This window comes from Coregonus lavaretus (genome assembly GCF_964263955.1).
Source record: "Coregonus lavaretus genome assembly, chromosome: 10".
NCBI classification, from domain to species: domain Eukaryota; kingdom Metazoa; phylum Chordata; class Actinopteri; order Salmoniformes; family Salmonidae; genus Coregonus; species Coregonus lavaretus.
This window is the reverse complement of record NC_139997.1, coordinates 42,984,912-43,009,411: the sequence shown is the minus strand read 5'-3', so window position 1 is coordinate 43,009,411 and position 24,500 is coordinate 42,984,912. Positions and strand designations below refer to the sequence as shown.

Below are 24,500 nucleotides of genomic sequence, written 5' to 3'. Positions count from 1 at the left end.
AGAAGGGACAGATGGCCAAGTGGTACAATACTCCTGAATTTCCGTTTTCCAGTAGGGCTCATTACTCTGTCCCATGGATATCACTGAAAACCCACCAGGACAGATAACCTAGAAAGATTGCCTTGTCTTCCTGAGAACAATGATCTAATTAAGTCTCGCTATAATGAAACAATACAAAACATAATTATGGGGTGTTTACTAAGGCAGGTGAGAGGGCTCAGTCAAGCATTTCAAATGAATGCACACAAACACATCCATACACAAACAACTTCATGGTGAAAAAGACAGCAAACCACCAACCTAGCCGCAGGGCAATATCATACATCTTTAATTTGAATTACAATAAACACACCATGCAGACATATGTAAGTCGCTCTGGATAAGAGCGTCTGCTAAATGACGAAAATGTAAATGTAAATATTCAAAAGGGTAATAAATGGAGTGGAGAACGGCCGCCAGTTTACCCAGTTCCCTGTTCTCTGCACGCTTGCTGTTTTGCTTGTTTTAATTATGTTGGGTTTGTGCCTGAGGGGTGGAGAAGCTCCCTGAGCTGGCTGGTGTTACTGGGCTGGGGTATTGCCCCGCCACAGATGGGCTTCAGGAAGACCAGGCCTTATCTGCAAAGAGCCAGCCGCAAGCCAGCACGCAATCACACACACACACATAAACACACACACATACAAATGCACGCACACACCAAAATGCATGCAAACACACAGACCAAAACACATACACACATACACACTGCATGCACACTCACCTTGTGAACACACACACACACTCCAACGGTCATTTGTAAACACATACACTTCCTTCTTATGTCTGTCAATCATCCCTGTGGCTGTTCTGCTGTAGTGATGAGAATCAGCTTTGGTGTGGAGGGGAGGATGAGGGGAGGACGAGGGCAATACGAGGGAGGATGGGAGGTGAGAGTGAAGGAGGGTGGATGGGAGAGGTGAATCTCTTCTGTCTTTTCAGAACTGCCCTGGGTTCTCTTTCCAGGAAGAGACAAAGAGAGTGTGAGACCAAGCAAGATACCATAGTATTGTATGTCCACTGACAGGGAAGAAGAACTGATATCCAACACACCTTGATAAGCATAGTTCCACCCAGGTACTGTATGAATGCATACAAATGAATGAATGAAACCAGAACAGACATCAACATCTTTATTAAAACATCAAAGACTATGCAGTGATTGTCTAAGCATATGTTGAGTATTACATTGCTGAGATCAAGTGTGGTTTCATGACTCTTTTGGTGGTCCTGAATCACAAGTATATCCTTTACGTTCCTGTGTCTCAGTTTGCCAAACAGAGTGCGATGCCATGAGCGGGGTGATGCAAACACACCACTTAAAGAGATGAGATATCAACCGCAAATCAAAGCACTGCACTGGGGATTACACTGGCTGCAATCTCTCAATGTATAGTAACCACTCTACAGGTAGGAAACCACATTATCACACACACACAGACAGGAAATGAGTCGTAAAAACTGATCTGGAGATAAAGCAGTTCCACAAGCAGCAGTGTGAAGAGGTGTAGCGTTGGGTTACAGTTTCTGGCTCAGCTTCACACACACACCAGGCCCTCTAAAAGCACTCCTTAAACAATGTGAATAATTGTCTACTTGCTGGTTCCCCAAACACCCAGGTACTTGAGTTCTGGTTGGTGACATTGACAGTGTAGAATGCTTTGGCCCCTATGTCACCCCCTGGTATCGGTGATGCCGTATATGACATCACCGCATCAAGTGGAGAGTCCTGGACAATCAGAACTGACGTAGTGGGTAAAGTAAATCTGCGCCTGGGGTGCGCATGGGATTACCTATGTATGAGTCTGTCCGGTGGGTTCATACTGTGGTAAATGGAAGAGTAATCTAATCTGTGCATCCTCCCCTCTCATCCCTTTGGCCAAATGGCATAGACAGGAATAGGGGGGAAATTGATTCTTGAAAACAGATTACAATGAACCTCAAGGGTCTTCACACTATCTATCATAACAGTGGACATACACAAGACAACACACATAGCACTCTGCACTCTGCACTCACAAGAAACATACAGGTAACTGCCAAAATAAAGGAAACACTAACATAAAGTGTCTTAAGGGCATTGGGCCACCACGAGCCGCCATAACAGCTTCAATGCACCTTGGCATATATTCTACAAGTGTCTGGAACTCTATTGGTGGGATGTGACACCATTCTTTTGTGAGAAATTCCATAATTGGTGTTTTGCTGATGGAGGTGTAAAACGCTGTCTCAGGCGCCGCTCCAGAATCTCCCATAAGTGTACAATTGGGTTGAGATCTGGTGACTGAGACACACACACACCCTTTAAACCCCTTATGCTCCTTTCCTTCTATCCATGGTATCCAAAATAATGGGCAACTGGGCATTTTTATACATGACCCTAAGCATGATGGGAATGATGGGATGTCAATTGCTTAATTAACTCAGGAACCACACCTGTGTGGAAGCACCAAGGGAGAACGATTGCCCCCTCTCATTGAAGCCACAGAAGTTCAAGGCCAACCACGGTACCGCAGGCATTGTTAACAGAAAACAGAATTCCCATTACAATGAATGGAGAAATTGGAAACGTTGTGGTCAAACTTAATGTAAAGAAAAATATGTTTAAAAGACAATCATGGTACCAATAATTGCTTCTAATACACCAGATGTATGGCCTTGTAACACAGAAGAAGTTATAAGGATAATTCAGCTGCTAATGGCAGCCTGCAGTACCCCAGTTGGCTTTCAACTTGAGTTACTCAATGAGAGGGGGCAGCACTGAGCTAGCCTGTAACATCACTTTCTGGAGTAGCTCAAACTGTGCATGTTATGTCTCCATGAGATGCCATCTAAACCGACTTCATTTGGCTTCAATGCGCTATTGAGTCTTCACATAGGAATGAATGGTGTCACGTAATCAACGGTTTGGTCCATTCATATATACCAGGGATTATCAACTAGATTCAGGCTAGATTTTTTCTTAAGTGGATGGTCAGGGGCCCGGAACATAATTACAAATAATTTGTAGACTGCGAATTGGCCGCAAGATGCCCAAACAGATATAATACTTGACTAAAACATAATATCAAACCTTGCAAAACATAATCATTTAAACCTTGCTTACATTTGTATTCAGTGCATTCTGAAATATTCAGACCCCTTCACTTTTTGCAGTTTTTTATTTTATTTTTGCAAATGTATTAAAAATAAGAAACAGAAATGCCTTATTTACATAAGTATTCAGACCCTTTGCTATGAGACTCGAAATTGAGCTCAGGTTCATCCTTTTTCCATTGATCATCCTTCAGATGTTTCTACAACTTGATTGGAGTCCCACCTGTGGTAAATTCTATTGATTGGACATGATTTGGAAAGGCACACACCTGTCTATATAAGGTCCCACAGTTGACAATGCATGTCAGAGCAAAAACCAAGCCATGAGGTCGAAGGAATTTTTCGTAGCGCTCCAAGACAGGATTGTGTCGAGGCACAGATCTGCGGAAGGGTACCAAAAAATGCATTATTGAAGGTCCCCAAGAACACAGTGGCCTCCATCATTCTTAAATGGAAGTTTGGAACCACCAAGACTCTTCCTAGAGCTGGCTGCCTGGCCAAACTGAGCAATCGGGGGAGAAGGGCCTTGGTCAGGGAGGTGACCAAGAACCCAATGGTCACTCTGACAGAGCTCCAGAGTTCCTCTGTGGAGATGGGAGAACCTTCCAGAAGGACAACCATCTCTGTAGCCCTCCAACAATCAGGCCTTTATGGTAGAGTGGCCAGATGGAAGCCACTCCTCAGTAAAAAGGCACATGACAGCCCACTTGGAGTTTGCCAAAAGGCACCTAAAGGACTCTCAGACCATGAGAAACAAGATTTTCTGGTCTGATGAAACCAAGATTGAACTCTTTGGCCTGAATTCCAAGCGTCACATCTGGAGGAAACCTGGCACCATCCCTACGGTGAAGCATGGTGGTGGCAGCATCATGCTGTGGTGATGTTTTTCAGCGGCAGGGACTGGGAGACCAGTCAGGATCGAGGGAAAGATTAACGGAGCAAAGTACAGAGAGATCCTTGATGAAAACCTGCTCCAGAGTGCTCAGGACCTCAGAATGGGGCGAAGGTTCACCTTCCAATAGGACAACGACTAAATGTCCTTGAGTGGTCCAGCCAGAGCCCAGACTTGAACCCGATTGAACTTCTCTGGAGAGACCTGAAAATAGCTGTGCAGCGACGCTCCCAAGTCAACCTGACAGAGCTTGAGAGGATCTGCCGAGAAGAATGGGAGAAACTCCCCAAATACAGGTGTGCCAAGCTCGTAGCGTCATACCCAAGAAGACTCGAGGCTGTAATCGCTGCCAAAGGTGCTTCAACAAAGTACTGAGTAAAGGGCCTGAATACTTATGTAAATGTGGTATTTCATTTTTTTAAAATCACATTTGCAAAAATGTCTAAAAACCTGTTTTTGCTGTGTCATTATGGGGTATTGTGAGTTTATTGATAAAGGGATTTAAAAAAAGATCAGGCTGTAAAGTAACAAAATGTGCAAAAAGTCAAGGGGTCTGAATACTTTCCGAATGCACTGTACGATCACATATACAGTATCTCTCTATTATGCGTGGGAATACTTTGGAACAGATTTCCAAAATTAAAATCACTTGGAGCTGATTTGCTGGTGTTTTATTGTCCAACAATAAAAAAAGATATGTTATATTTTTTTTATTTTGGGGCTCAGAAAACACAAATACAACCACAGCCAGTTTGGGAACCATGATATATACAGTCATTGGGAAGCACATGCTTTCAATATAATTTGTATCCCTCATTTAATCAAGTGTTTCCTTTATTTTGGCAGTTACCTGTATATAGGCACATACATTACACACAAGGTAACTAGGTAAATCTCTATGTGTCACTATGACTGCAGCTGGTAGCAAACTAGCCAGGCCTAATGAGAGCAGGCAGATATAAGGAGGGAGGAGTGAGGGGGGCTATAGAACAGAGGGCAGAGGGACTGCTTGTTAAAACAATCACATTTGTCCATAAAAGTCCGTTAGCTGCCTTGTTGTGATCCGCAGCCTAGGCCCAGGATTACTGTCCACACTCTGACAGGGATTTGGAGCTGGCTGGTCCGTAGTTACTGCTGTATGCCTTAGCCTTTAACAACATCTCTCATTTGGAGAGAGAGGCCTACCGTCTCTACAGCTAATACAACACAGACGGTTATTTAAAAGAACAAACAAGAAACAGATGAGAGAGTGAGAAAACAAGAGATTTATATTGTTATGATTTGGTGATTTTGCTATGATTCTACTTCAGATTCTTTAATAGAGTTGAGACTAATGGGTTGCGGTCTTGTATTAGGTCAGCGTGTCTGTCTCCAGAGAAGGTTTTAGTATGATGTCAATCCTCAGGCTGGGGGAGACCCCCGTACCCTATACTTAATGACCTCATCCCTCTGGGAGTGTTTGTGGAACGTCCCTGGCTGGGATCTGGGATGGGAACTAACAGGGAAAAACAGGACGATATGCAGGGGAAGAGTTCAGTGCTGGCACGGAATACTGTGCTGGACCCTGGGATGGGATGGACAGGATCTAGTTGACTGTGACAAAGTCCACTGGACATCAGAGAGAGAGGATGCTCCGCTCTGCTCCGGACGTTAAGTGGAGGAGATTGGAGGAGAGTTGCCTCATGGTTCTCTCAGAGAAACCAGAATGTAGAAACTTTCTTCATCCCCCTCTCTCTATCTCTCTCTCTTTTCCCCTCTCTCTCTATCTCTCTCTCTTTTCCCCTCTCTCTCTTCCCTGGCCAAGTTTATAATGAGTTCCGGCAAATGTGGATTCAGCAGAACATCAAAGGGTGTGCAGGAGCAGAGCAGTGTTTCTGGGTAATCACAGGTTTTGAAAGAAACATTCATCAGATCTGTTGGTTACTACACCTCTCAACTGACCATGTACTCCCTGTATGCCTCATCTCACCCAGGGGATGCAAATCAAATCACCCTGATGGGATATATACTATATAAGGACATAACAAATTGATTCTGTCCTCTCCATACCAGTAACTTCAAAGTCAACCGTGACAATGTCAAGTCACCCACTACTTCATAGTTTGTGTTTCCCATGCCTTCCAGACACGTATTCCAGACATACTCACACAGTCACACACTCAGGCTCTTTGTAGTGAAATATAGGACAAGGCAGAGTGCCTGGCAGTCTTCTCAGCCTGTATAAACTACAATTAAATTAACAGCTGAACACTGTCATTTACTCAGGTATGTGGGAGAGGAATGTGTGTGTGTTTATGTGCTTGTGTGTGGCCTTGTGTGCAAGTGAGATGCCTACAACCACTCTCTCTCAAAATGTCCATTGGCAGTAGCAGTAGTGCCACACACAGTCTATTTGAAAGTCACTCGTAAACATGACTGGAAAATGCTATGAACTCTGATCTATGTGGAAAGAAGCCCTTTTCACTGTTACGGCCCTTAGTTGAGCATGTGGGCAGTCTACACACACACACACACGCACACGCACACGCACACGCACACAAGCGCACACACAGTAAGAGCAAAGCAGAGCAGAGCCCTCTCTGGAGAAAAAGCAAACGCCCGGGGCTCGGTCAAACCCCCTGCTGGTGCTGTTCTGCTCACTTCACACTGAGAGGAGAACAGAGGCGCAGGGTGCAGGATACTAAGTAAGGGAGAGAAATTAAGTTCTATAAGATTGCAAAGTAGTCAGATAATGTGTGAGTATGTGTGCGTGGGTGTGTGTGTGTGGAATGACAGGTTTATAGAGAGAGCAGTCTCATACAGGCCTGCCAAATCCTCAAATGCTTTTCAAATTTCATGGCAGTGTTTATTTGCTTGACACCATCATACAGAGTAATCCTAAATGTTGGCAATAGCAGAGTGCTATATTACAGGACTGTGTGCGTGTGGGCGTGTGTGTGTATCAGCATGAACTACATTTATTTTAGATCTTAATTGCGCCCCTGACAGCGGCGGCCTAGATGTGAACTCTCTGTCACACTGTGAGGGAGACAGCCTGAGCAGCACTGAGCACCAAGCCATTTACAGAGCAGCATGGGACCATAGCCCACTCAGGAGTTCATATCCCATTTATAGAACCCCCATCATGCACACACACGCACACACACTACAAAATACACAGATTGATCTGTGAGCACAAACACACACAACCATACATACACACATACAAACACGCACCCTCTTACAACTTGAAATTACTCTCTCACCATTTCTTCCTTAATGGCCAGACTACAGAGGCTATATCCATAAAGGTGCATGTGAAACAGCAGAATGAATGGCCGGAGTCCTGAATGTTATTGGCCTGAATGAAAATGAAATTGCATCATAAATCCAAGGCAGGATTGACATTCTGCTGTTTCCAGAGGATGCTGATCCCAGACAAGGGACACAGAGGGAGAGAGAGGGAGTGGGAAGAAAACAATCCCAGCAGCAGCCAGGTGGAATGAAAGGATCTTTGGGAAAATGTTGTTGGGATTTAGCATGTTTTACAAGGAAACGTAAATATTTGGACAGGAAATTAATGAGGGGGCAAATTTGGCCTGTGGGGGCATTTTCTATCAATACAGCCATGGTGATGTGCCTGGCTGGGATGACGTTAAAAATACATTCCATTCTGTTGTGGGGAGGCTAGGGGCTAGATAAGTGTTCCCCTAGCCTCGCCATGGCCACAGGCAGTCATTAGCTAGACTGGGAGCTGGGAGCTCTTCACTGGGACTAGAAGCTGAGACAAATCTACCCTGGGGGGCTAAGGTTGTGACCAGGCCACTGGCCTGAGTTTATAATCCACACATTATAACCCCCATCTCACTCCGCTGGACCCACAGCAGTCTCTATGAGTGATTAAGGCTGGAAACTGAGCCTTCATCGCTCCCCACTCTGACCCAGTCCACATTAAAGAGGCCCTCATCCCTCCTATCCACAGGAACCACTCTGTCTTCTCCTCCCACTGTATATCCTATGGAACCATCCCTCAAACACAACACATCCGCAAAACAATTTGACCTTTGAGACTCAATAAAAAAGGAATACAGAGGGAAGAGTGGCAATAACACATGCAGTCTAGCAATGCACTGCCCTACCATGGAGGAGTAAGTCAGTTCATTATAGTGAAGAACAGTCATTCCTAGAGCTCTATAATTATCCAACCTGAATTCCACAGGAATTCTGTTAATGTCAATCACACTTCAGGACACTCTTCCAACCTGGCTAGATGACATTTCCTAATGTATCGCGTTTCCCTTTCTCTGTACCCTCAAATGCTGCACGCTGGTATAGAGGGATTCTTAAAGGCACATGTGTGATGTATGTGTGACTGCAGAGAGACAGAGAGACAGCAGTGGGTGGGTTCAGTGAGAGAGGAGGCTGCAGTGTGGATGGAGTGGAAACCATGAGGCTAGAGGGGATAGGATTAAGGGTTCATGACCTGTTCACTGCAGGACACTCATTACATACAGTAGCAGCCACGCGACCCTGCATAACCTCCCATCAACTTTACAATTACAAGGCCATGAATCAAAAAATATAATCAAACGTACAAATTATGTTTTCACCTTGATCATAAACAGCAGTAGTGGATGAATGTACAGTATTGTGTGTTTCAGACACACTGCAGGTTTAAACGTTCCAAGGTGAAACCCAGGTGTGTTGCTGCTGAGCAGAGTAAAGCACGGTGCGGTGCGGAGTGGTGTGGTTCTATGGGAGAAAATGTCAGTGAGATGAATGACTATCTGATTTATCACAGAGCTCATCCACACCACCACTGATCCTCTGCCTGGATCTCTCATGAGTTCATTATCTCCACACACAACCACCAGAGACCACCAATGTCAGAGACAGCACCACTCAACAGCTCTGATCCCCACCCTTACCGCTCAACCCCCCCATCACACTGGAGCAATTTCTTCCGATGAGGTAAGGTTACAATTTCAGATAGTCACAAAGGCATCAAATTTAGCTTGAAGTAGCAGTTTGAGCGCCTCTGCAGTGGAGGGGCTGGCAGATCGCCACACGCTGTGGTTGTTACTCAACTCTGACTTTTATTTTCAGGGAGCGAGAGAAGGGCTCTGGGTGTACTGCAACCCAGTCTGAGAGAGACAGACTGAGTATACTTAAGCAATAAGGCACGAGGGGGTGTGGTATATGTCCAATATACCACGGCTAGGGCTGTTCTTTTGCACAACGCAAAGCGGAATGGCCGGATAAAGCCCTTAGTCGTGGTATATTGGCCATATACCACAAACCTCTGAGGTTCCTTATTGCTATTATAAACTGGTTAACAACATAATTAGAGCAGTAAAAATACATGTTTTGTCATACTCGTGGTTTACGGTCTGATATACCACGGCATTCAGCCAATCAACATTCAGGGCTCGAATGACCCAGTTTATAATGTGGCTTCTACTGCTGAGGAAGAACAATAGCCTTCATCATCAGCTTACTGCAGAATATACAGGACACAGAAAGAGAGGATATCATTATGATCACTCAGGGCTGAAGTATTTGTGACGCGCACATCACGCTGACTGGATGAGAGATAAGTATTGATGTCTTTTGTATCTGCTGCATTCAGGTGCATACGGCTGAACAAACCAAACAGACAAGCCTGTTCCTGGCCCCTATCTCACTCTCGACCTGAAATACACTGTGCACACCCACACTTTATAACACACACACATACACCCACATTTTATAACACACACACTGTACACAGAAACCAGATAGGCCTACACCCACAAACACACCAATACACACACCAATACACACACACACACACACTAACTCAATCACTCCCACGTCATCTCCCTTCCCCACTAATGAAATCCCCCTTCATTCCAGCCCTTCATTAGAAGCTTCCAAACGATACGTCCGTCCGTCCATACTGAGTGTTGCTCTTCTAGGAGAGGACACTGACTCCTGATAGAGCAGCCAGGCAGCCAGGCAGGCTGAGGCTCCATTACAAGGTCAACCTCTGGTTAATTAAGCTGAAGATAGGCATGTCCTCTCTCTGTGATAACAAGGTTAGCCCTCAGGGCACAATACTCTACTCTACTGTACTCACACAGCCAGAGCTACTGCTCTTCTCCCTCACTTAGTCATTCACTCCCACTAAGACCGCAGGTTTAACTCAGTCAGCCAGGTTAGGTAAAAAGTGGCTGAAGGACAGGAGCTGGTTTTATGGGACTTGATTTGATGTGACGGAAAGTAGGGATGTGACAAATTGAAAAAATGTCAATGTTTAAACTGCCTTTTTTTCATATTTTTCCATTAAAACAATATCGGAAATTAATCAAATTCCACAAGAATTCACAATACAGCTGCCAGCAATGGTTTGGGCCTCAAGGTGCGTCCCTTTCAGATGGTTAAGCATTGCACCTGTACTGCCATTACCGTACCTAAAATCCACCTCGCAAAGTTAGCATTTCCTTCTCATTTAACTTCTCAAAGTATTGCCATACAGGACTTCACTGCTGTCGCGTTTCTTTCTCTGCCATTTTTCCAACTGTTAACAACGGTGTAGTGGTGGAGAGATGACTCCAAAAGAATTGATTCCTCAAACCCCTTGCACGTCAACTCCCGGTGTCATCTCCCATTTCTGAGTGTCAAGATTCGATTACCCAAGGAATCGACTCCTTAGATTCAGTATTTTTGGAATAGATGAGACTGATTAGTTGCCGAACACTCGCATCTTTTATAGCATGCTAGCGAGGGACGGAGCGAGAGTGGCACAGTATAGGCAGCTCGGCCAACAGGCAGACAGTCAGAACCATGCACTAGGCCTATCTATCAGCAATCAAAAGCTGTATCTAGCAATGGAATGCTATACCTCACAATGCAATGACTCGCAACTTCTGTAAAGCAGGGTTTATCATCAATGAATAGTCTAGGATATTCTACACGCAATAGACCGAAGACTGAACACACACTCGCATCATTAGCGAAGAGAAATAGCAGGGGTGTAATCATTATTCCAAACAGTTGGAACGTTTTGCAACTAAAACAAGAGCTTCTATTGGACAAATTCAGGTAGGTCCCTCCCCATTTCGTTCCATTTGCTTCCGTTTAAGAAACATTTTGCAATATAATCTGCGTAATGAATACGCCCCAGGTGAGCCAGTGCAAGGGAGAGCGAGGAGGGGGCAGGCAGAAAAAAAACGTGGTGCGTATATATGTTGGTAATCCGTCTTGCATGCCTCGCAAATTCACCAAAGTAGCCCAAAGTTCGCCTCTTCCTCTGGTATTATTTAAATTATACAACTTTCCCCAGGCCTTTATAGCCTATCGTCCAGTTAGGCATCAGTGCCTTCAGAAAGTCTTCACACACGCTACAGTGCCTTCAGAAAGTATTCACACACACTACAGTGCCTTCAGAAAGTATTCACACACGCTACAGTGCCTTCAGAAAGTATTCACACACCTTGACTTATTCCACATTTTGTTGTGTTACAGCCTGAATTCAAAATTGATTAAATTGAAAAAAATGTAACACCAATCTACACAAAATACCCCATAATGACAAATTGAAAACATTATTATTATTATCATATTTATTTTTGCAAATGTATTGAAAATGAAATACAGAAATATTTATTTGACATAAGTATTCATACCCCTGAGTCAATACATGTTAGAATCACCTTTGGCAGTGATTACAGCTGTGAATCTTTCTGGGTAAGTCTCTAAGAGCTTTGCACACCTGGATTGTACAATATTTTCATATTATTCTTTGAAAATTCTTCAAGCTCTGTCAAGTTGGTTGTTGAATTTGTCTCCCAGTATCTGTTGGAAAGCAGACTGAACCAGGTTTTCCTCTAGGATTTTACCTGTGCTTAGCTCTATTCCATTTATTTTTATCCTAAAAAACTCCCTAGTCCTTGCCGATGATAAGCATACCCATAACATGATACAGCCACCACCATGCTTGGAAATATGAAGAGTTGTACTCAGTGATGTGTTGTGTTGGATTTGCCCCAAACATAACGCTTTGTATTCAGTGCATAAAGGTCATTTCCTTGCCAATTTTTTTGCAGTTTTACTTTAGTGCCTTATTGCAAACAAGATGCACGTTTTGGAATATTTGTATTCTGTACAGGCTTCCTTCTTTTCACTCTGTCATTTGGTTAGTATTGTGGAGTAACTACAATATTTTTGATCCATCCTCAGTTTTCTCCTATCACAGCCATTACACTCTGTAACTATTTTGAAGTCACCATTGGCCTCATGGTGAAATTCCTGAGTGGTTTCCTTCCTCTCCGGCAACTGAGTTAGGAAGGACGCCTGTATCTTTGAAGTGACTGGGTGTATTGATACACCATCCCAAGTGTAATTAATAGCTTCACCATGCTCAAAGGGATATTCAATGTCTGCTTTTTATAGGTGCCCTTTGCGAGGCATTGCAAAACCTCCCTGGTCTTTGCGGTTTAATCTATGTTTGAAATTCACTGCTCGACTGAGGAACTTTACAGATAATTGTAGTGTGGGGTACAGAGATGAGGTAGTCATTCAAAAAAGTGTGTTATTATTATTATTGCACAGAGTCCATGCAACTTATTATATGACTTGTTAAGCACATTTTTACTCCTGAACGTATTTATGCTTGCCATAATAAAGGGGTTGAATACTTATTGAATCAAGACATTTCAGATTTTCATTTTTAATTAATTTGTAAAAATGTCTAAAAACATAAATCCACTTTGACATTTTAAATTCAGGCTGAAGGGTTGTGAGTGAATACTTTCTGAAGGCACTGTATAACACTGAAAATAATGTGTTTTGTGATCTGTACTGCGGTTTTTATTTTGCGAAAAAAATAATGGAAAAAAACATTGTTTTTCGGTATGGGATTTTTCTTAACGTTAAGGATCCCAAATTCATTTAAACTTTTTCACGTTTAAATGTTCACACCCTTAATGGAGAGGGACTGGAGAGCATACCAACCATACCATGCTGAGCCCAGCCCAGGCCAGGCCAGACCAGACAAAGAATGAGGCCAGCCTCTGGGACTGGAGCCATGATGGTTTATCCATCTATCCATCTGGTTGAAGTGAACCACCACTGATGAGGCCTGGTAAACCAAGCAGCCACAATGGAGGAGCCAAGCCGAACACAGAGCTCCGAACACAATAGAAGTAAGTTTACAATTACAGTATACTAAGACTGTGAATCAGGCTGACTTCTCCACAGTGTTTATCATTTACTCCATGGGAACTACATAATGACAGAGACAGAGTACTGAATCCTTAAAATGTTAATTCATGGGTTTTAAAGTACAAAATCAACATGTATCCAGCAGAATCCAGTCTAAATCTAATATAAAGTGTCTCTGATGCACATCAACAAGCTGATCTCAGTTTATTCTTTATCAGAGATCACACCACTGCACTGACTAATCTGGACCCCCTCTCTCTCTTACTCATTCAGATGAGAGGCATGGTCACATGCTGCTGATGTTTAGGCTAAGAGTGATGGAGTGGGACAAGGCCAGGTATACAGTGGGGGGGGGGGGGAGCAAACAATTATGGGAACTATTGGAGCCTTCAGCCTGACTCATTATACATGCTTATCAGTGGATACCAGCCCCCAGCATTACAGATAATGGCTCATCATAGATTCGCAAATTAAGGCCATTTAAGTGAGTTTTGGACTCTGTAAGAAGAGAGCTGCGCTGATGGGAAAGCTATTCATTAAGATTCAGTCTTCCCTAGAATGCTTTGAACTGTATATCTGGTGTGTCACTAATGACTGACTGAGCGAGGGGGAGAGAGCAGGAGGAATGAGTGTGTGGTACAGGGATAATGCCCATTTCTCGCCTATCCTCCGTAACGAGATTGAGCTGTTTCACACGTCCTGATTAGTCCTAATCCTGGGTTTAATTATTCAAAGAGCCAAACTAATCACTAAAGTGTGTGTGTGTGTGTGTGCCTGTGCCTGTGTGTCCATGTGGGAATGCAAGAGAACGGCAAAGATCCAGAAGAAAAGTATTGATCAAATCTCATATTCAATCCATCAATCGATAGGCACCTTTATGAAACTACGAGAGTTGACACAGAGCCAAATGAATATCAGCAACCTTTGTCCTGCAATCACCATGGCATTTTACAGCTGTCCTTTGAAAACATAATTCCTCCCACACATACCTGGCTGCCCACACAAACCTTATCCCCCATTAACCATAGACTATCTAATTCAGCTCATTCCACATTTAAATTCAATTGGGGCAGGTCGATGGTTTGTGATAATGTAGGTTGGGGGGGAGCTGTTCATATTGAGGTTAGCACTAGAACAGCGGGTACTAATTGGCCCTATACAGTAGAGGAGAGCATGTTGTCTGAGTCCCGTAACGGTACTGTCAGGAAGGGTATGGGAGGAGGTGAAGAGGGAGGACAAGAGGAGAGCAACATATGAAGCTAGTTATGAGTCAAGCTGTCAAGGTGGGTTCTGAGCAGCTGACACCTGGCTGGGTTAAACCATGTTGTTTGATGAGGAGAGAGCTACTTGTCTCTAGGTGCCCTGGGTGTGTGGCATGCAATCCTGGGTAGTCAGGAGACCAGCTAGGGGAGATGGACAAGGGCTGAGAGGAACAGGCTTTTATTTGATTAAACATTTCCAACTAGGTCAGCTCTTCTCAATGGGTTCCACTCTGTATTCAGCCACATTCGCTTCAGGGAAAAGCTGGTATTGACACTAAAAAATAACCCAATATAAGATAGGTCAGTATTAGGTCCTTGTTTATAGGTAAAAACCTCACTGGGGTATTAGCAACCCATGATGCCTTGTCATAACAGCATAATATGCACTCCAAATGTGTTTTTCACGAAGACCATTTTTAAAGCAATTTGAGAGTGAAACCAGCTGTCTGACCCTCTCCACACACACACACTCCTTGTCTCCATAGCTTTACCCCGGGAGGAGGACGACACTGGCTGGAAAACCAGAGTAAACAGACACTCCAGGGCCAAACGCGTGGGATCCCTCCTCATCTCAACCACATACAAACCCATAGCCAGGAGAAAAAACTAAGCAGCGTTTATTTACAGAACCAATTATCCGAAACTGACCTCGCTCTCCCCCAGCACTGAGCACACAGCTGAGGCCGGACACCTCAGAAGGACAGGAAGCTTTGGTAGAGATAGAACAAATAGCCCACAGTAAACCACAAGACCCTTAGCATTCTTTAGCTTTGGGCCCAATGGTCTATCCAGAACAACATACCAGCATGGTATGCAGAGGGATGGTTGCCTGTTTGGTTCGGGGTCAGTTGACAGGGTCCTCTAGGGAGAGACCTCTCTGTCGCTTCACCTCAGGTCCCAGGATGCAACAGTCTGAGGCCTCACAGCACCGTGGGCTGACAGGGAAGAGGGAGAGGGGAGGCTGAGGGTAGAGGGGGAGGCTGAGAAGGAGGAGGAGTTGGGGGAGGCTAGGGGTGAGAGGTGGAGGGGAACTCCATGCCCCAGGCCAGGAACATCATTCAGACAAACACATTCCAGGCACTCCTCTGAGGCAGGCAGACGGTGTGCTGATCCTCCACAAAAACCCAGGAGTGTGTGTGTACGTGTGTGCGCCTGCGTGCGTGCGTGTTGGAATGCGTGTGTTTGTGTGGAGGTGTGATGACCTCTGACCTCTAGCCCCACAGGCACTTGTTAAAGCCCTCCGTGTCTTCCTCAGCCCCAGGCTGCTGGCCACGGCTCACTGAGCACCCCAGGAAACCAGCACGTAAACAAGGAAAGCAATCAGGAAACACTGCTTTCAGCACAACTCTGACAACACGCACACACACACACACAAATGAGCACACACAAACCCCATTACCCATGAACACACACACACAACCACATCCAAACACACAAAATATGTTTCAAACAACTTGGCAATGAAGGAAAGAGGATACATTTATTAGTATGGGAAAGAAAACCATGAAATAACTCAGATAATGACAATAAGAAATACTCCAAGGCAAAATTCACTCAAAATTCACTGTATAACTGAGCTGCAAACCAATAAAACATTAATGAGACTGACCAAGCAAGCAGTGAAATCAAATTAATGGTGACAGTTGCATAACGGTGTGGTTTTATTGTGGTTTATTGCAGGTCTTAGTCTTCTCTGTTGGGGTGACACAATCTCTTTCTCAGGTATTCAAGTGTTTCTAGTGAGCAGAGTTCTCAGTGTCTCAGTGAGTTCTCTTTTAGTGTCTTGGCAACACACCTGGCTTACAGGGTCCATTTGTCACTGCTTTATTTTCATATGGGTTAACTGTAGATCACTGTGTTGTGTATCTGGGAGTGTGTGTGTTATGACAAGGTAACGCAAGTAAGAAAAAGGTAACAATGTAATCTTTCCATACCGTCACCTCCAGCTCAACTCTCAACAAAAACACTGCCAACTCACTTCAAATGTAAATCACAAACCAGGTTTAAAATATCCATCCAAAAAAGAGAAGGAAACAAATTGCTTTAGAAACCATTATGGTGTGGTTGAGGGAGTAAGCTGTGCCAAGATTGCTGCCGGCAGGAGAGAGAAAAAACACAGAGGAATGACTGAATGCTACATTTAGCTTGAGCTGCGTGCGTTTCCTTTTAACCTATTGAATGATAGGGCAAAATTTCGATTTCCGCCCAAATAGACATACCCAAACTATTATTTTTCATAAGATGGCCATAAACAATAACTGGTAATGTTTTAGAAAGGTCTGGAACCACCTTTCTGGTAAAAATAGTTATACATTCCTGAGGTGTACTCACTTTTGATGACACAAGCTCAAGTACATAGTAGAAATAATGTGATAATATGAAACATCATTTGATTATTTTCCCTATTCAACAAAAGTGGGACAATAGGGCTTGAAATGACTAAAATACTTTCTAAATATAGTAACAATCAAATTATAAACAACTTACTATAAGATTTCACCTTTCTTTTTATAACTGTAAAATACATATGATCATACTTAGTGACAGTACAATATTGGCACAGTTTCATATAACTGACATAGACTTGGCACAGAGACACCATTCAAATGTGTGCAGACTCTTTACAACTTCAGCTTTAAGCATGAAGTGATTTTGTCCGTTTATGACCAAGAGAAAGTGGTCGTCATTCAATTCTATGAGATTATTTAGTATTTTTTCATGCTGAGAGCTCTAAATCCGGCTGAGAATATCACAGCGAGATGAAACCACAACTGTTGGATTTGCAAGACTGTCCCCTTTCATGCAAATGTGGGGTCTGAAACCTGACACTTCAAGTCAGCTCTGCTGAGAGACTGGTAGCGGAGAGCAGACAGACGGGGATTTCTGGCACTATAAGGCACGGGACCCTACGACGTTCACAGAGCTCTTTGTACACCAAAATGTCAGTCGGAACCAGTCCAGAACCCCAATATAGGGGACTTGACATCTATTAAACAAACACAACCATTTGAGCAGACTTCTTCAGCCAACATGAATGGGCCAGCTCCAGCTCCAGCCCTGAGGAGAGGATATGAGAGCTCTACAAAACACACTATAGGGGGTGATTATACACACATTTTACTCCTCCACTCCCCCCTCTCTCTTTCTCTATCTCTCTTCCTCCATGTATTTTTCTCTTTCTCCCTGTCTCTCTCTCTGTGTGTCTCCCTTTCTCTCCCTCCCTCCCTTTTTCCCTTTTCTTTAAAGCCTCAGTCGTTTATATCGCATGGTGGTGGAATCCAGAGAGAGGGAATAGATCAAATACATGCTGGGAGACACATTCCATTCAAACTGGCCTCTGCTGCTTCTCCCTCATTAGTTCCTTATTCCAGAGGACGAACAGAAGGAAACTGACAAGTCCCTCATGAACAGGGATATCAAAGGGAGACTCTTTAGAGCACAAGATGGCTCAGCCGTCAGCCTCATCATCAAATAGGAGTCTCATTAGTGGAGGAACACAGCGCATCACTGTCAGCGTCAAATAGACTGGCGGGAGACTCATTAGCATACAGGATGACATAGCAGGTCAGCTTACTCATCAAGCTGTATTAGTCCATTATACTCCATGCTGTGTTATTACTGACGGTGTCACAAAACCGGGCTGCGGGCTGTCCCTCTGTCAGGAGCATGGGAGTGTCACTGTGTCACTGTCAACTACCCAGCGTTTTCAGGTACATGTGAACTCTGACTTGTGCTCAGCTATCCAGGCAGTGATAGGCCAGGTGTCTTCATGTTCTCCTCCCCTCTGGAAACGCAAATGACAAAGCATATTCTAACCCACTTATTTTCTGTTCCCTCCTCCTCTCACCCTGCCTTCTGACCTCCTTCAGAAGGAGATATCTGGCACCCCAATGACCCAGCCATGGCTGAGAGAGTCTAAAGGCCAAACAAGGTCTGAACAGGAGACTATTATCTCAAGCCAATTTTCCTCATTCACAAGCCCCACTTTACAAGCGGTGTTTGAAACAGTCCAGAAAAATTAATTTCAAATGAGGGAAAACATATATGTGTTTCTCTTGGGAAAGACTCCCATTTTAAGGCTGAGTGTTTACAGAGCACTCATTAAAGAGAATGTTGGCTGTTAAAAACATGGAGGGAGGAGGGAGGAGGGAGGAGGGAGGAGGGAGGAGGGAGGAGGGGTGGGACCGGGTGTAAGGCAGTTTAGCATCATGTTGTCACTCCAGGGATGCATAATCAGGATTTATGGGGGAACAAATCCTTTCCTACAGGAACCTGCTTTTAATGGACATCATTTACAGTATTATGGATTATTTAATTACAATACCAGATGTAGCATTGAGAAGAGGAAAGGGAGTGTGATAGCAGAGTTGTTCTATAGGCAAGGCAGCTACACAAAGCTCCTGTGTGCTGTCTGAGAAGCCCTCTGGGCACAACACCTGCTAAGGTCTATTGTGTATTACTTAATGGTTGTCGGTTCTCTTGTCTGTTGTTGTGCTGTGGAGAGGGAGAGACAAGACAAGGTGGCATACTTCAAATACCTGTCCAAGTAGGGTGGGCAGAGCTATGGAGTGAAACACCTGAGAACAATCTGTTTGGTAAACAGGGGCCACTTTGAAGGGATGGTACGCAGCACAGCAGGCCTCTGGGCTATCATGAGCCTATTACCTCCAGCATCCCTGTAATCTGGGGTGATAAGGAGGCCATGCACACACACCCACACACACTCACACCAGCCAGGCTTGAAAAGGGATATTGATTAGTGGATTTCCATTTGTCATTAGCACATCCTCAACACATTACTGCTATGACACAAATAGCCAATAATGGGCTACTATCTAACACACTCACATCAGTGTTTCTCAAACAACATATGTCTTCATAACTCCAATATAAGTATGTTTCCTTATTCATATAGCTAAGTACAGTTTACTCATTCACAAACAATCAGAAGAGGCAAGGGGTTTGTGTATTGAAAGTGTGTATACAGTGCCTTGCAAAAGTTTTCATCCCCCTTGGCGTTTTTCCTATTTTTATGCATTACAACCTGTAATTTAAATGGATTTTCATTTGGATTTCCTGTAATGGACATACACAAAATAGTCTTGTTTAAAAAAAATCTGAAAAATAAATAACGGAAAAGTGGTGCGTGCATATGTATTCACCCCCTTTACTATGAAGCCCCTAAATAAGATCTGGTGCAACCAATTACCTTCAGAAGTCACATAATTAGTTAAATAAAGTCCACCTGTGTGCAATCTAAGTCTCACATGATCTGTCACGTGATCTCAGTATATATACACCTGTTCTGAAAGGCCCCAGAGTCTGCAACACCACTAAGCAAGGGGCACCACCAAGCAAGCGGCACCATGAAGACCAAGGAGCTCTACAAACAGGTCAGGGACAAGGTTGTGGAGAAGTACAGATCAGGGTTGGGTTATAAAAAAATATCTGAAACTTTGAACATCCCACGGAGCACCATTAAATCCATTATTAAAAAATGGAAAGAATGTGGCACCACAACAAACCTGCCAAGAGAGGGGCGCCTACCAAAACTCTCAGACCAGGCAAGGAGGGCATTAATCAGAGAGGCAACAAAGAGACCAAAGATAACCCTGAAGGAGCTGCAAAGCTCCACAGTGGAGATTGGAGTATCTGTCCATAGGACCACTTTAAGCCATACACTCCACAGAGCTGGGCTTTACGGAAGAGTGGCCAGAAAAAAGCCATTGCTTAAAGAAAACAATAAGCAAATACATTTGGTGTTCGCCAAACGGCATGAGGGAGACTCCCCAAACATATGGAAGAAGGTTCTCTGGTCAGATGAGACTAAAATTGAGCTTTTTGGCCATCAAGGAAAACGCTATGTCTGGCGCAAACCCAACATCTCTCATCACCCCGAGAACACCATCCCCACAGTGAAGCATGGTGGTGGCAGCATCATGCTGTGGGGATGTTTTTTATCGGCGGGGACTGGGAAACTGGTCAGAATTGAAGGAATGATGGATGGCGCTAAATACAGGGAAATTCTTGAGGGAAACCTGTTTCAGTCTTCCAGAGATTTGAGACTGGGACGGAGGTTCACCTTCCAGCAGGACAATGACCCTAAGCATACTGCTAAAGCAACACTTGAGTGGTTTAAGGGGAAACATTTAAATGTCTTGGAATGGCCTAGTCAAAGCCCAGACCTCAATCCAATTGAGAATCTGTGGTATGACTTAAAGATTGCTGTACACCAGCGGAACCCATCCAACTTCAAGGAGCTGGAGCAGTTTTGCCTTGAAGAATGGGCGAAAATCCCAGTGGCTAGATGTCCCAAGCTTATAGAGACATACCCCAAGAGACTTGCAGCTGTAATTGCTGCAAAAGGTGGCTCTACAAAGTATTGACTTTGGGTGGGGTGAATAGTTATGCACGCTCAAGTTTTCGTTTTGTTTTTGTCTTATTTCTTGTTTGTTTCACAAGAAAAAATATTTTGCATCTTCAAAGTGGTAGGCATGTTGTGTAAATCAAATTATAAAAAACCCCAAAAAATCAATTTTAATTCCAGGTTGTAAGGCAACAAAATAGGAAAAATGCCAAGGGGGGTGAATACTTTCGCAAGCCACTGTATATGTCAGAAATCCCTATCAGTGTTAGCAGATGATAAGTCATATCAATGTGGGCCAATCAGTCTGTAAACAAGCCTCACCTGTTCAAACTAGCTGTGCTGTTAATGGGACTTCATTAGGCCTCGCTCCACTGACCTAGACCTCGTTCTACTGTTAGTCATTAACCAGCACAGCTACTGAGCTCTGTGACCAGAGAGTGTGTGTTGACCGGTTGGTCAGCCCTTTTTTCACATTTCCCTTCTTATTTACTCCTGAAGAAGAGCATGATCCTAGCCTTATCATGACAACTATTTCTCTGTCACACTCACTCTCTCACACACACACTTGCGAGCATGCACACATTTTTACATTTCACATTTGAGTCATTTAGCAGGCACTCTTATCCAGAGCCACTTACAATTAGTGCATTCATCTTAAGATAGCTAGGTGGGACAACCACATATCACAAGCATAGTAAGTACACTTTTCCTCAATAAGGGTGTGTGTGTGGGGGGTGGGGGGGGGGGGGGGTGGGGGGGGGGGGGGGGGTCAAGTGCAAGTGTTGGTTCAGGAAAGTTGTATGTATTTATTTGGGGGGGGGGGGGTTGAGGTGAGGAGAGGGATTATTTAAGATACTCTTTGAAAAGGTAGGGTTTCAGGTGCTTTCGGAAGATGGGCACACACACTGACACACACAACTCTATCACTTTGACACACACACACAACACAATCTTTATCACGTTGACTCTAAGGATAACACAGATAGTGGCAAATCTGGCACCCTGACAGGTGATTACCCAGCATAAAGCACAGAGTCAGGGCACTAAAACAATATAATATCATTCTTTATATCTGGATCTCTGCTGATGTGAATGGCAGTGATTCATAATTACACCTTATTGCTAGGGCAATAAGGGCACTTCCTGTCAGCAGTCAGGCAATAAGTCAGACAGGCTGCCTGGGTCAAGGACCAGTTCATGCCACATGGCTGGGCTTGGCACACAAAGTCAAAGGATGAAACAGATACCAAAGCATGATAATAAAGTTTATAGCCAAGGCAGTCTATACTCATCAACTTACCCCACCCATGCCATTTCTCACTCCCACACATACATGCACACACTAATTAATGCAAGCGCACATAAGAATAGGCTATTATATTTCAGGAACATCACTTTTAAAATATAAAGTCAAAACCCAAGTCAACTAAGGTGAAATAGTGCATTCTTTACCTGAACAAATGTGAATAAATCCTAGTAGAAAGTAAATTCCCACAGAACGCGCAGGCATCATTCCAAAGCAGCAGAGGATGGAAACGAATTGTACTATCCACAAATAGTTTATGTGGTCTATTCGATCTAAATAAGAAGTATTTTCATAGATGTTCTGCTTCCTTCTTCTGTAAAATAGCCTACCACGCCGTCTCACTCTCTCTTCTCTGTGTTTGTCCGCTGCGCTAGGGTAGCCTATGGTGAGAGCCAGTCACCGAATAACTCCGTGCGGGACGATTGCTATTTCTCTAAACAAATACAATAATTTATTGATAGCTCATATCAAATCTCCCGGTCACATTATTCTGGTTGCCTACGAGAGCGTCCACATAACTGGGCTCTTCTCGGATCCGAGTGAGCTTCGTAAATCCAATACTAAATGCTGAAGTTTTAGCGGAATTCATCTGTGATCAAATATTATTTCCACTTTGGCATAGTTTTCTTTCGTATGAGTGATATGGCAGAGTCCGAAATCCAAACGTTCAACTTCAGTTTAGTAACTTTTCTGATTTCAGTAGCCTGTTTGAGGCTGTTTCTCTAAACTGCCAGGGCTCACCCGACTGTTTGAAAAAGGCAGCGCTCAGTGAGGGTTGTATATTGGTATGCACCACTCTTCCCACTCCACAATGGGTTTTCCATAGAGGCTATTTTAAAACGGGAAACCTACATTGAATGTATTAGGCTACTATATTATGTTAGGCCTGTGTTATCTTACTCCAAAAGTTGATATAAATCTAACACGAATGTTATTTTACTCAATTATGATTGTGGTCATCCAAAGCTACTCGCGTCTTACTTAATTAGGCTACTTTAATTAATTTAATTTACATTTTTTATTTTTATTTTGTATGATTATCTAACTATGCTAAACTATGCTAAAAACCGAAATGTGTCTAACCAAATTGATAAAAATTCGAATTTGTCTACATGCAGAACAAAACGTGATTATAAAACAGTATTCCACAATTGTTCTCTACCCAAACAACAGCAGAACAAAAGTGAAACAACAGCCAATGATGTCCCTTGTGTGGGTTTAATAAAGTGAAAGAGATTGTTTGAAAGACAGGGTGCTCCCTTACATCCTTCTATTCAATGTAAAGTCAAAGGGACTGCACGACATCGTTCACCACACTGAAAGACATACTGAAGCTGTGTTCAAAACGACCGTGTGAACCTAGGTATCACACACACACCATATGTGCCTGCATTTATGTGCCCTTTAAATTCCGCAAGTGGCTCGCTTGGGCACAAAATAGTATCTTAATAAGCCAATTAAAATTCACTTCTGCAGAGATTAGCCAGGAGCAGTGTTGCACTTCTCTAAATCATTAATTAAATCTATAAGAAGATTTGCAAATCGACCCCAGGGACCTCTCAGTCTCAGTATGCCAATGGCACATCGGACAGAATGACCATTTAATTGTCAAGTCCATTGCATGAATTTGAATGTAGGCTTTTCAAGTACATTGGAGTATTTTTGGGTTCTAGGAATAGGCTACACTAAAAGCTCATTTTGTATGAATACAAGCTTTAGGCTTTCATGTGATCAAATTGTGGCATGCTGAGAAAATATTTAAAAAAGAAAACAAAATACGATTTTTTTATTTTACTATTGATTAACTGTCAATAAAGATACATATCTTTCTGAGGGGCTTCATTGGTTTATTGTAAGAACCGAACGAAGTGGAATCTGCTTCATGATCAGCGCAAGCCCACCCTCTGCTGGCTGACTTGCATGATGCAAGAGATTAATCACAAGAGGACATTCACTTTCATGACCCTTTCGAGAAAAAACCTTACAATCAATGGTTAGCTAATGCAAAGCTGAAGTCCTGCCTCCGTACATGGTAACATGTTTTCGTGGCTGAGGGAGATGCCAGACTATTTTCATTTCCAGCCTACAATTGCTCAGAAGTATAAAAGCTGCTTTGGTTTTGCACTCTGCAAAAGTTATTGACTAAGGAGAAATGTATAATGTTTATGACTGACTGTAGGCATGTCCTGCAATGTCCAAGCGATTATTATTTGCATCTCTCTCTCTCTCTCTCTCTCTCTCTCTCTCTCTCTCTCTCTCTCTCTCTCTCTCTCTCTCTCTCTCTCTCTCTCTCTCTCTCTCTCTCTCTCTCTCTCTCTCTCTCTCTCTCTCTCTCTCTCTCTCTCTCTCTCTCTCTCT

At 43.5% G+C, this 24,500-nt stretch overlaps 1 protein-coding gene across 1 annotated transcript in view; it reads right to left on the bottom strand.

Moving 5' to 3' along the window:
* LOC311135755 (roundabout homolog 1-like) overlaps positions 1–22,873 on the bottom strand; it is a 127,043-nt gene extending 104,170 nt beyond the window's left edge. Inside the window, exon 1 of the mRNA XM_084169802.1 lies at positions 22,289–22,873. Coding sequence (XP_084025928.1) covers positions 22,289–22,349 — 61 coding nt within the window. The 5' untranslated portion in view covers positions 22,350–22,873. The remainder of the gene's footprint in view (positions 1–22,288) is intronic.
* Between the last annotated feature and the right edge of the window lie 1,627 nt (positions 22,874–24,500).